Raw genomic sequence first — 13,784 nt, forward strand, 5'->3', positions numbered from 1 at the left:
CATCTTCCTTAGATATGTGATTCTGCTCTCCCAAGAACATGCCTCACCTTGGCACTGTGGGTTGATAATGATTGATCAATAAATCTGCTTCTCAGCATGGTGTTTTCCGGGTCTAAATGGAGCTGTTACTACCTACAGGTCCAGTGTTTTTCAATTCCCATGCTGTAAATACAAGCTTCAAAAAAAGAAGAAATTTGAGATATAATAATGTATGTGAACTGAAAAGATGAATCAGGACAGTGTTTTAAGCTTCTGGAATAAGTGCTTTTATCTCTTATTTTGGAGTTTTTGTCACAAAGCATCTCACAGCTGGGTCTCAGCAAGCAAAGAGGAGGGGAAATTATTTGCAAAATGCAGCAGAAAGACTTGTCTAACATCTATCACACATATTTAAGACAAATAGCATCATCTTGTCTGTGTGACCAAATCATCTCACCTGTATTCCTTTCATTCTCTTGTAATGGCACTGGATATGGATTATAGGTTGTAAAGCAGAGAAAACACAGCTTGTCAAAGCCAGAGAGACTCAAAATTCAGAAGAGATTCACCAAATCTATACAAAGCAATGTGAGAAAAGCCAATGAGCTCTTTTGGTTTCCTGTCCAATGCACTGACACTCTGGACTGACACAGGTCCTTTCTTATGGTGTTCAGGTATATCAAAGAAATTACAGAGTTGCCAAATTGTTTTTACTTCAGGCCTTTAGCTGCAAAGATAAGAAGGTGCACAGGGTTTTTCTGCCTGTCATTGCTTGGTTTTTTAGTCAGGAAGGACCCCAAAGAAATAGATGCTTATTTAGAGATAAATGTTTTGCTGGATATGTGAAATGTGCATAGAGAGCAAACCACAATCCCTCTCAAAAAAGAGACCTTTTAAAGATCAGCTGACTCTGGCATCTCTAAAGATAAGGGGGTCTAGGAGAAAATTTAAATCAGTTTCTTTGCAGTCCAGGTGTAAATAGAAGAGTTGAATGGGGTCTTTTAAAATGCTACTCCTGTGGACTTGGCAAAGTTTCCATGTTGGAAATTCCTGGCAGCAGCTCAGCTCTTTCAGCCCTTGGGATATGTGTGAGAATGTATCTCTTTCTCTTTTGTAAACACAAATTACCTGTTGTGCTATTTTTTCTCCTGTAATGTGTGCTGACTTTTTACCTTCCTGGAAAAGACCTGAAGACATCCAAGCATTTAATTTCTCCTTTTAAATATTTCGGTTTTGATCATCATAGCCTCCCTAATATGAGGTTTCACAGCCTCACATTAACATGATCTCACCAGGTTCTGCTCATCCTTATGTGTGCCAGACCAACTGATTTGGACAAAGCCTTGGTTTAGGCACTGTGAAACTCTCCAGGCAGCCTGAGTTGCACATCCACAGGTTCACAGCAGGTTTCCAACAGTGCAGCTATGCACGCAGCCAGGAGGACCAGGCAGAGCAGGGATTATGTTTTGAGATGTGTAGGTGTTTGTTGGATTTTACTAATCAGGATGGAAATTCAGACTTCTCAGGAGTATGATCATGTCTGCCTTTGGTGGCTGCACTTCACCAAGGGCTTGAAGGTTCTGCTCAAGGACTGCCTTGCCAAACCAAAACTTGAGTCACGGGAGCTGCAAGCAGCTGACCCTGCTTCACTGTGTTTTAGGAGCAGCACTGTCCCCATGCACAGGCATAATCAGCTCCTGTGCCAGGCCCCAGGCTTGGAAAACTTGGGATGTAGCCCAAATAAACCACCATTCTTTAAAATGTAAACAGAGTTTTCAGCTGCTTAGTCAAGAAGGAAAAAAAAAAAACCTAAATGTAACTGCCTGGGAGATGTCTGCTTGTCTCTGCATGCAAACTCAAGCAGTGGGAATTAGCCCTGGCTTGCTGGGGGCTGGGGAAGGGGGAGGACAAATCCTGCACCATGCCCTACTTCCATGCTCTGTGCATATCCCTGCCCACGTGCTGGGATGGAAATGCAAACCACACATCAGCTACTGGACAATGCTCACACAAGGATGCTGAGAGTGGAAATGAAAAACTAACCCGTATAGGTGTAATTTTCACCAATGGCCCAGTATGTCCAGTCAGAAATAGCATTTGTCTCTGGGAGGGATGCCCACTGGGAAAGGTCCCTGGTGTAACATCCCCTCCCATCCAGCTCTCCTACCTTCCAATGGCTGTGTTTGGGCACACACAGATATGCTGTTACTGTTGGATGTCTTTTCAATAGCTGCTCCTAAAATTTTACTGAACACAACACAGAAATCTGTGAGGACTTTTTAAAGTCTCAGTTGCCTTTTCCTGCAGAATTCTAGTGTGGGCAGAAAGAACCACGACAAGGCAGCACAGCATCCTCCTGCCGTGTGAGCTGCTGTCCTTAAGGACCTGGAACCCAGCAGGGGTGGGTGCTGAAGCCAGAAGAGCAAGGCCACCAGTGCAGATGAGCAAAATAGATACTTAACGTGTCTTTTGTGCTGTGTTCTGTAGCTTCTTTGCTGATAGCACTCAAGCTATCCAGCACAAAGCCAGCTTGTTAATGTCTGTATAAAATGCAGTCACTGCACATTCTAAGGTGCAGCCAGACCCTGGCTGAGGTACGGGCAGCGTTTGATGAGTAGGATTAGTCCATTCCAGAAATTGCAGGACATTCCAACCCCTGCCCTACATGTTTGGGAGAACCCTGGAGTGTTTAAAGGAAAGCTGAAGGAATCAGCAAGAAGGCGGCTGCAGTTATACCTGAAAGGGTGCACACACCTGCATGTTAGGGAGATTTCATAAGGAGGGATTATGGGTCTGGACATAGCACCCTTCAGAACTGGAGGAATTCATGCTGTAACATTACCTGAAAGTGCCTGTTGGTCATGAAGAGTGGGACACAGATCCCCATTTCTCCTCGCCTTCTTTTCTGCCTGAAAAAGGAGATTCCTCTGGTAGAGTTGGGGAATGCCAAAGACACGTCCTCTCTGTGTGTGCTTGGGCTACATGTGACCCTCATGTCACACTCCTGGATCCCTGCCCATCTCCAAGGTGTTTCCAGCCCCGTACAGCATCCCCTCTCTGTGCCACACTCCTGTGAGCCAGGTGCAGTCAGAGGCCCTGAGCTGGGGGATGGACCAGCTGGGGATGTGCAAGAGGCAGGGCCACACTCCCTCACAGACTGTACAGTTTTCTGGGAAGCTCTTTCAAGAGGACCTGGAGACACAACAAGATTTGTACAAAATTGGTTTGTAATCAAGATTTGTATGTAAAGATGGAAAGACATTTGTGTGGTCTTCTGTATCCAACTACAAACAACTTAGATCCATTTAAAGCTGGAAACCTGGCCTGGACCTCAGTGCCAGCACATGGTGCCATGTATTTTCTGTGTATGTCTGTGGCATGACCTCACACATCAGGGATGAAGGGAATTCAGAGACTGCATTCAGACTTGCAGGTTTTAGAAGCTGAAATTTTGATCCTCAGTGGCAACAAGAACAGCAGGAAAAAACAGGCTATTTATTCAAATATGTTCAAATAATACTTTCACATGGAAAATATTGTAGCATTTGCTGAGCAATTTAGGCACTGTGTAAATATAAACTTCTCAGAAATGTTCCTTATTCATTCTGTCATGCACATTCTTACTGCAGTTTATTCCCATTTCCAGCAGATGTCTTCAGTGCCCTAGGAATGATCAGGAGAGCTCTGATTTTATATTGCTTATCCAACAGTTTGAAGGAGAAAAGAGCAGGTTTTCCTCTGCCTGTTTAATGCACAGGGTAAATCCCCTTTGTTGTACAGCCTCATACCGATTATACATTTTCTAGATGCTTCAGAAGAGCAGCTCCTGGAAGAGCAGCTGCAGATAGACACCCATCAGGTCAAACATGTCTGTACAGCTGGGTTTCAATGCTGTAAAAATGTTGTACTAAGGAATTGGGGCTTGTTTGTCCTGCTTTTGTTAATATTGTTTCCTAAAATAATACAATGGGCTCTGCATGGAATAAATCAGCCTCATATAACAAGGTGACAAGTTACATCCCCAGCTGGTCCATCCCACAGCACAAACCCACAGCTCAGGTCCTCTGACTGCAAGGATTATCCATTTTATATCATTTACTTGCACCAGTGGCTCAAAAAACCCAGTATAAATCAAATGTGCATCCTCAAGAAAGATAAGTTGGTTTAGCAATGTGTATTTTAACATGGAGAGTTGAGCAAGGATTTAAAAAAGAATCCTGTGGGGTTTTTCCCCACCAAATAAGCTACAACAGGGACATAAATATTACTTGCTGAATTTTTAATGCTGTAGCTATGACTGAATTCATTTAGAGAACTAATCAGCTCGATGCTGTCCCTGTCAAAGCCAGTGGGATGAGACCTGTGAGATTCCAGTTTGAGTTGAGCTTGCCATCTTAATGAAAATAAGGGCAGAAGCTTGCAACAATTACCCTTTTATTTTCCTGTTTTGCAGGTTGATTAGTGAACAGAACACTGTAATGACTTTATCCACTGCTGACATGTTGAACAAAACACAGATCAAAGATCTCATATGAATCATATTATGTATGCTTTATTAAGTTAAACCACAACCTCAGGGAATGTGCTGCAAGAAATACAGTATTGAAATGAGCCATGTAATTTGTGAATGGTGAGAACTGGCAAGAGTAAGTGTGGTGCAGGACAGCCAGTGGCATCCAGCACGTTTGGGTGAGTGGTTCCAGACTGATCGTTCAAGTGAGACCTTAAAGATGATTCCCTCTGTCAATCTCCTGTCCTGTGCCTGTGCTGAGCCTGGGCACTGCCCTCTCTAGTGCCACCCTGCACAAACACACCACTGCTCTGTGGGTTCAGGATCCCCTGGCAATCAGACTTCAGGATGGCACTCATTTTTACAGCCCACTATGCAACACCATTTCCCAGCTGATCTTCAGATGGAGCAACCTCAGCTCTACTCACCAGGTGAGGACGAGCCAGAAGGGCTGGATCTGCAGCCTCCTCTGAATCCAGGCACTTGCTGGGTTTGGGGGTCACTTCTTTCCCTGGGATGCCCTTACCAGAGGCAATTATTCAAATGCACATGGAGAGAATGATCAAGAAAATAGCAGAAAATTCTTACAATGGCCACATTCAGTGTTGGTTCATGCTCTGAGTTACCTGATGGGAAAGCAAGGAAAATTTAGATTATTGTCTCTCAAATCCTTGTATTTGTATGGAGTTTTCCTGTCTGGGCCTTAGCAGAGGGCATTCAGAACATGATTCTGTGCATGTCCATTGCTTTGGAGCAGGTATGATATAAGACACAGCTGTGAGCCATGCAGGCAAAGCTTCCAGCTCAGCTGCTGTTAATTAGGATTCCGCTATTAATTTGGTAAATTGAGAATTAAATGCCTAAGAACCATAAGTCCTTAAACCAAATGGCAGTATTATGGCAATGCACAAATAATTTCATTTTTCCTTTCTACAGCAGAAATGGTTCAGAAACTCAAAGGGATGCTTTTGTACAAGCAAAGAGATACTTGGTGAGTCACAGGAGACTTGGTTGGGGTTTTTTTGGTTTTTTTTTACAGAGGGAAAATATTTCTAATATGAAATGCAGACACTAGAAGGAAAAAACAGCAGCAGAGAAACAGAAAAATAATCTGTCAAATCAAACTGATTTAGAAAAACATTTCACTTATCATCATCTCTCTTCTGTGTTAGCAACAGAAGAAATGTTTTCTCCTAGAAGCCTCTGGAAAACATCATGGATCTACCAGGGCTCCAGGCCACAGAATGCCTGTCACAACAGAAGATACCCCAGTGACCACTCAGCAAACTTTGCACACCAGCATTTACAAATGTTTGTTTATTATCTTATCACCTGGCTGGCCCAAGGAGAGAAATCCTTATCACAGATAATGCATCCAGCATCTGTGCCATCTCACTGTGTTCTTCCAAGGCAGGAAGATGCTGCATCATGTCCTGCTGCACGACACGGTGAGCCCCAGCTTTCCATGGGGGAAATGTATTTACACAGATTACCCAGCAGACAGGCACAACAGGATTTGTACTGCAACCTGCAGCTTGTCAGGGAGATGATGTTTGGCAGGGACACAGCCAATGTCTGGCAGAACATAGCACGTTTCCAGCTCTGGCAGAGGCAAAGGCAGAGGTGCTTCCAGCAGGGAGCAGGAGGATGGAGCAGGACTGGCAGAGCCCCTGGGCTGGGCAGGAGGGGCAGATTGCAGGAGCTGTGGGCATGGGAGGCCCAGGTGCTTCACACCTGTGGCTCTAAGAGCAAACCTGCCCCAGAGAAATGCTCACCTTCTACCCCCCAACCCCTCAGCACTCACAGTAAAACAGGCTTTCTTTCAGCACTTTTCCCAGTTCTTTTGGGCTAAATGTAGCACCTCAGCCTGGCCCCTGTGCAAGAAAAAGCAGCTCTTCCAGACAGATCAAAGCCCTCCTAATCTGTGAAGGAAAAGAAGCAAGTCCCCACAGCTGCAGCCCTCCCTCAGTCAGAGACCTCATACCCCAAACCACAACCCTCTGCCCCTTTCAGTAACTGGGAGCTGCTGGTCCTAAACTAACAAGTGTCAGTGGCATCTCTAAATTGAATCCCATTTAATCCCTGGCTGCCCAGTTTGAATGGTGGTATCTGTATCAAGCATTAAACACCATGAGGCTTCAGAAGCTGAAAGAGTAAAGAGTCTTCCTTTGATTTTTTAGATTATGCTTTAGTTGAGACGGTTTCAAAGCTTTTACCAGCTATGCAGGCTTTTCCTTCCTACATGAAAGCTGATCTTACATGATGGCAGGTGTAGGAGCTTTTAAGAGACAGGACAATCACTATGAAGGCTGTCAATACTTGTTCCTTCCCTTTTTTTCCTCATCTTGCCCAAAATGCCTGCAGTTCCCGTAAGTGAGAAGAAAGGTTTCTATATGTGACGGGTTAATCCAGATGTGATAAATCCACCTGGAATTTCTCTGTCACTCCCTGAGGGGGATGAAAGTGGACTTGACCCATATTCTTCAGAAGGTAAAAAATTAATTTTCCAGAGAATAACAATGATGATTGAGTATTGCAGGGACTCTGGAACCCCTTCAGAGAAAGGCTGGGACCTGTTCCAAACACACACATGAATCAACAGAAAACATGTTTCAAATGCTACTCCATCATTACTCTTGGGCAGAGATACACAATTCAGTTTTTTTTTCCTACATTTGTCCTCTAACTCTTCCTCACCTGCACTGTTCTCCCAGCACCTTCCAGTTCCTGCCCAGTGCTGATGGGGAGGTGACAGAGCCAGGCCAGGCAAACTCAGGAGCAATGGCTGGGGTAGGGTAAGCTGGGCACCATCAATCTGCAGGGCTGCACTGTGCAGATAAAGCAACACTCGCAGCCACGCTCCAACCTCTCACAGGAGAACACGGGGATGTTTGCCTAGGTGTCACAAATGACTTGGGAGAAAGGTGCTTAGAGTGTGTGTTCTGGCTCTTTCTGCGGTGGAACAAAGCACTGGTTCACATCAGGGGACCCCAGTGCTGCCGGGGGAGAAACTCCCGCACAGTTCTGGAGCTGGGCAGGTGTGCTGGCAGTCGTAGCCAAACTAGGAGAATCTTTCCTGACAAAACCCAGTCAGGAGGAACCAGTGAGCTCACAAAAAATGAGAGGGGAAGCACAAAATGGAAGATGAGGTGAGAACCAGGGATACTGAGGATCCAAGGTGGATTTTTGCATTTCATGCAGATGGTGCACAAAGGCAACCTGCCACATCCTGCTCTGTGGTAGAGTGTGTGACAGGGCACTGCAGATGGCACAGTGGGAAAGCTGGTAAAGGCAGAGCTTTAGTGGTAATCACAGAGAATTTGCAAAAGGCTATGGCTGTTTGCTTTCAGCCTCATACTGACCCTGTGATTAGGGATGCACTGATCATTATTTGCTTATTAAGGCTTGAAAACAGAGGGCAGAAATTTACTCTGCTCCTCTACACACTCGGCAGCTTTCCTATGAGCTTTGAGATTGTAGAGCAGATTTGGTAACTACTGAAGTGAGAGCTTCCAGGAACATCACAGGCTTTGGAGTGTGTCCTTCGTGACTGGAATGAACCAAAGCCAACACTCCCTCTTTGTTTAGATATTAAAATGAAGTTCATTCACTTCTTTCCCTCATGCAGGGAGACCTTTAAAGCCATATACTCAAGTAAAGACTGGAGATGACTGTAGGCTTTGGTAACCATCACCAGTTCTTCCAAAGACATGGAGCCCTGGGTTAAGACCAAGGCCCAGGAGAGTGGGATTCAAAACTCAGTCATGTCCTCCTGCTTTCTATAAGCTAATCTGGTGATGACTGCTTTGGTTTCTATTTTAAGATTATTCCATTAGAGAATTCTAATTTCTGGAAGGAGCTGTTTCTCTGAGGATCACTTGTATGGCAGTCTAGTCCTAAAGTTCTGGAAACTAGTTTCTCTTCATATCAAAATACACTTCCCTAAACACTTAGTGAAAGGTGTTTCTGTAATGTTTTGAATTTCCTAGACTGTGACATTCAAAATTTTACATCTACATTGTTAATGTTCTGTAAAGAAGCAAGCAGCAGTTTTAATAACCTCGATTTACTCTGTAATAGACAAAATAAATTCTTTGTATATCCCACAGTGACCAAAATGGAAAATAAGACCTCAAATTTTCCTCTTAAGCAGTTCCAAGTTAGTTCCCTAATGTGACCATAATACTAGAATAAAACATAGAGGCCAAGGATAATGCTATGCTCAACATTTTATTTATATTTTTGTGTAAACATAATTTGCTTTTTGCTTTGTAGGCACAATATAACAAAAGCTCTAAAGCAACAAATACAATTAAACAGTGTTTCAGTTCACTTCAATCAGGCTTAAGTTAAAGAAGCTTTCACAGTTCCTTTAAGGCAAATTGAGAAATAATTGGTTTCACTTGAAGAAACTATCCAATTGTCTCAGAGTTGTTTAAACAACACTGTCAGTAGTAAGCACAAACCTTCATTTCTGCTACAGTAAGACTTGGTCAGTGACAAGCCTTGGCTTCACCAGTTTGAACAGCACCACCTCCACCCCTTCCAGCGTGATACTACTGCTTGTGGTCTCCTGAAAGGTGCTTAGGGCTTGTGGGCCAAATTCTGCTAGCACACATCCTGCTTCCAGAATGGATGCCTGGAAAACTTCCATTCATTTCAGTAGCAACCTCCCTACATGCCATATTGATACCAGCAAAGCACAGAGCAGAGTTTGGCTTGCTGATGGTCACACTCAGCTATGTTGCACCCAGGTACTTCCAGAAGTATTCCTTTGTACTCACTGCAATTACCTGATATTCTGCTGATCAGAAAATGGCCCTATAATTGGTATGAATTAGCATGAAGAGTATTTTTTGCCTTGCTAACAAAACCAGAAGGAACTAGCCAAAATTATGTGATTGTTGTCCCTGTGGTGTCTGTGGCCATGACCAAGATCACCCATACTTGTCTTGCAGGGTAATTTAGAAGTAGAGCCCACCAGACTGTGGTTAGAACAGAAGAATGGGTTTGCTATTCTGCTTGCCCTACTAATTTAAGGCCTTGAGAATGCCACTTACTGCCAGCTCGAAGGTCACCAGCAATATTGCTCACTTTGGCGTCAAATCAAAATTCCTAGTTATGTTAAGGTCTGTTGCAGGACAACATCATTACACTAGCTGCAAAACAAAATTGGGCATGTTTCCTACTGCTGTCAGCTGATGAGTCATGAAAACTTAATGGCCCTACTTAAAAGTCCAACTGGCAAGCCCAATAAATGGAAAACTCTCACTGAATACATATTTTCTTCTGTGGATAAAGTCCCTGTTTGGGCCTGAAATGGCACTGGAAGTGTAGGCAAGCTTGACAAGAACCTCAACTAAAATGAAGAGAAAAAAATGAAGTTCTGGTTGGATTAATAGTTCAAAAGCTTTTTGGCATTTTTCTCCACAGTTGTTTCTTGCTGTTATTTTTGAATTTGTTCAACCCAAGGGAAACTCCTTCATAATGAACCATCTACACAAGTATCTGACAGTGATTTCATGAGTACAGTGTAAAGAGATGGACATTAATACTCAGGCAGCATAACCAAACAAACAGAAAAAACGTAATGAGACTCTTGTAAAACCACACATAAAAGTCATCCTGACCCAGAAGTGCTCTCACACTGAGAAAAGCCTGAGAAGCCCACCCTTTTCATTTTTCTGTATTAATTTTTAACTTCTATCACAACATGCTACTTGTAGATTTAGGTGAACAACTAGTCATGTCTGGGTAAATACTTCCTTTCGAAAAGAATATTAATTTGAAGCTGTAGGCATTATGCAAGGTCTCTGCCAGTCCTTCAACATTTCTACTGTACATGACTGCAGTAATTTCAAAAAAAACTGTTTTAACAAGACAGTTGAGGACCTGAGTAGCTGCTGTTTGGACAGGTGAAGGATGTGGAAAAAAGATTTACTTTTTTCATGTTAAAATATAGTTTCCACTAGTGGGAGGTAGATAAAATTAGCTGGTCTTTGAATACTTGATCCTGTAAATAATTATAAATATAACTGTACAAATGGAGCAGAGCTTTTGATAGAACAACTCACCTAGATAAAAGTTATCGCTGTGCATGATTTATGGTGGGATTAAGGCCAAACCTCATTTTTTACAGGGTTAACTTCTGCAGGAGTTCAGCTCCAGCCTGACAGTTGACCACACATTAGCGATTTCAGAGCAATAAACTCCATTATCAAATTTCTTTCCACATCCTGATAAGTGATCCTTACCAATGCTACTTAAAAATGATATTTCAAATTGGTTTGAATTTGACATACGAGTCGATGTGTCCTTACCAGAAGATGTTGATCAAAGGCTCTCAATTAATGATTTCTTGCACAATTTCAGATTCCATGATTCTAGATGAGGTACTTTTGAAAAGGAAGATAGGATTCCTTGTGAAATTATGAAGTATGACTGAGGAAAATGAAAAGTCATCTTTGTTGCAACTTTTATTTGTGGTTCATTAAAGAAAAATTGTTTTAACACCGAAAGTCCAGAAATATAAAATTATCCCTCCAGTTACCAGAATCTTTCAGACAGCAAGTGGGGATTTTTTTTTACTGTTTCCAACTTGGAAAAAAAGCCCAAACCTCCCAAATAACTTTATGCAAGATGTTGGAATTTGCATGAGAAAGATGTCCATCTAAAATTACACAGTAAGTTAATAAGGCTTTCAAACAAGAACAGAAAAATCCATGGGACTCCTACAGGGAAACTGGGTATTACACAGAAATGTTGTAATACTGCACTGAATGAGAATGGCACTTGAGTTCAAAACAACAATGATCAACAGCTCATAGCTCAGCTGACTGCAAACAAATACAACACACACTGTACTACAGCATTTGTTCACTGATGCACAGAAGAGACTTCCCAGTCTTGTTCCCTTCTCCTTCACAACTCCTCCTGCCTCCCCCACCTCTGGCTGCTACTGGATGAAGGGCATGCGCTCCTTGTTCTCATTGTCCCCTTCGTGGTCCTCTTCCTCCTCTCCAGCCTCGCTCGTCTCCGTGCTGTCGTTGGCCATCTGCACCATGAAAGACGAAGGACATCAGAGCACCTTTCTCACCCTTTGATTCCTCCTTATTTCAGTTTGGTTCATTTGACAAAGCGACTTTGGAAACTCAAGAAGACAGGGTTGCCACACGAAAATCAGCATTCTGTCTGTGCAAAGCCTTTGCTGGCACTACACCACTTCCAGCTAAACCTGCAAGCTGTTCCCCCACAGCTCACAGCTCTATTTCCTAACAGAAAGCTGCTTGTAGGACAGCTGCACACGTGGACTCTGCTCTGTGCACTTACTGATAGTAAGGTTCTCAGATAGGAAACACAGCTGAGTAGGAAGTTTACAGAATGTGGGACCTCTGGTTTACAGCTCCTGTATCTGCTCTTCCAGGAGCAGGTAAATGCATGGCCCCATCTGAGGCACAGTGTGAAAACTCAGGGGGCGATTTCCTTTCTTTTGTAAACTAAAACCCCAGTGAAACTTTACAGAGCAGTGGATATGTAGATACTGGCAGAATACACCCACGACAGAGTGCAGATCCCAGATCATACAGGAGTGGGAAGAAACCGCATTTTCGTATTTTACTGGAGATGCCTGCACAGGCAGTAGGCAATTGCAGAAATCAATTAATTCAGACCAGCATTTAAGGCGTACACTGTGGGGTTTTTTCACATGGAAATATTTATTACAAGCTGTGTAAAGGTGCAGGACCCTCCAGCACTTCACCCTGTCAGTGTGACAGGTCTGTGGAGGCACAAGAGTCTGGTTCACTGGATGGGGGTAGTGTTTAACAGCACAGATTAGTGTGACTGGATTCTCTCACACACCCACGTTACCTCTCGTAGGACACAAGTATTAGCTTACAACTGCTTCAAAACCAAATAAGCAAGGGACCCATTTACTTTTAAAAGAGAAATGCAGTGATGTTCCTTCCTTGTTTGCTTACTAACCTCTGCTGGAAATAAAAATCTCAAACACAACCAGATTTTTATGCAGAAAAGCATTGCTCTGAAGTTACCCATATTTTTGAGTTAACACCCTTTCATAAAAGTGTACTGTTCCACATGTTCTTAAAGCCTTCCTTTTCCTTGCAGAGATTTTGTATGAGATTTGGGGTGGTTTTAGAGCAAGAGCTTAACTGTAAGTCCAGGTTCTTTTCTGTTCTTTTGAAATGGGAGATATCTCAGGTCTGAAAGTGAACTTCATACATCAGTACTGATTTAAAGTCAGTTTTGCATTACCTTCTTTACTGCTCTTTCCTATACCACCAGTGAATGCTCAGGCATGAGCCCGGCTTTCATTTACCACTGCTCTCTGAAAGGTTTCTGTACCATATTAGCATGTGCTCCAATAAGTGCTCCAAATCCAGTGCTCCATCACTGCTATCTTCCTTCAGGACATTTCTAGAAATATTTACATATTATACTTCATGTATTACAAAAACCAGTAAACTAAATTCCTACCAAAAGTGCACTCTAACTTTAGTGTGGGAATCAGAAAGCACTTCTATGTTTGCACATTAAAGTAATATTGACTGGGTTTTTTCCTGTTGAATCCACTTATTCATTCAGGAATTTTTTAGTGTGAGAAATGTCTGTTTGTTTTCCATCACAAGGACAGAAAGACACATGGCAGTTTTACCCAGATCCAACACTTGCAGGCACATTTTTGGAGAAGGAGATAGCCATTCAGTATAGAATAGTAACTACTGGCACTTCAGGAAGTACATTACACTTTGAGTTAAATACACAAATTATGGTTACTGGTGGTATTTGGGTGCTTTGGATTTAGAAGAAATTGGTGTCAAAACAGCATTGCAAAGGACAGAAGTCACTGCCAGGCTGTACTGTGCCTGGCTGTACATCATGTCTGCAGTGCTTTGCACTCACCAGGGGAGTGGGTGCTTTCTCCACATCCAGAATGAGTTTGCCTATATTTCCTCGGTCATGGATTCTCTGCATGGCCTCCTTCACCTGAAAGAAAGATCACTATTGATAATTTTCAGTGACACCCTAGGAGAAGCCTGAATCCCTCCCTTCCAAAACCAGCAATATGTTTAAGGCGTGCTATGTGCAAGGTCACTCAAAGAGCTGCTTGAGAAAAGACTGATAGTTAAACATTTTTTTAGTGAATTTGTAAGGCCTGGCTTTTGCACTGTGTTTGCCAAAATGGGATGTGAGTCCCGAAGTCAGTCTCTGAACAGCATAACACGTCCATACCATTAATGCAGAACCAAAGTGACAGATAGCTGAGGTGCAGAGA

The 13,784-nt window shown here is 42.9% G+C and overlaps 1 protein-coding gene across 1 annotated transcript in view; it reads right to left on the reverse strand.

The window, feature by feature from the left end:
* Positions 1–8,700: 8,700 nt before the first annotated feature.
* Positions 8,701–13,784, reverse strand: part of VAT1L (vesicle amine transport 1 like) — a 56,573-nt gene continuing 51,489 nt past the window's right edge. The window contains exons 8-9 of the mRNA XM_048316638.1: positions 13,412–13,495; positions 8,701–11,543 (exon numbers count right to left, since the gene is read on the reverse strand). Of these exons, the coding sequence (XP_048172595.1) occupies positions 11,445–11,543; positions 13,412–13,495 (183 nt within the window). The 3' untranslated portion in view covers positions 8,701–11,444. The remainder of the gene's footprint in view (positions 11,544–13,411; positions 13,496–13,784) is intronic.

The sequence above is a fragment of the Corvus hawaiiensis genome, chromosome 12 (assembly GCF_020740725.1).
Source record: "Corvus hawaiiensis isolate bCorHaw1 chromosome 12, bCorHaw1.pri.cur, whole genome shotgun sequence".
Lineage (NCBI taxonomy): Eukaryota > Metazoa > Chordata > Aves > Passeriformes > Corvidae > Corvus > Corvus hawaiiensis.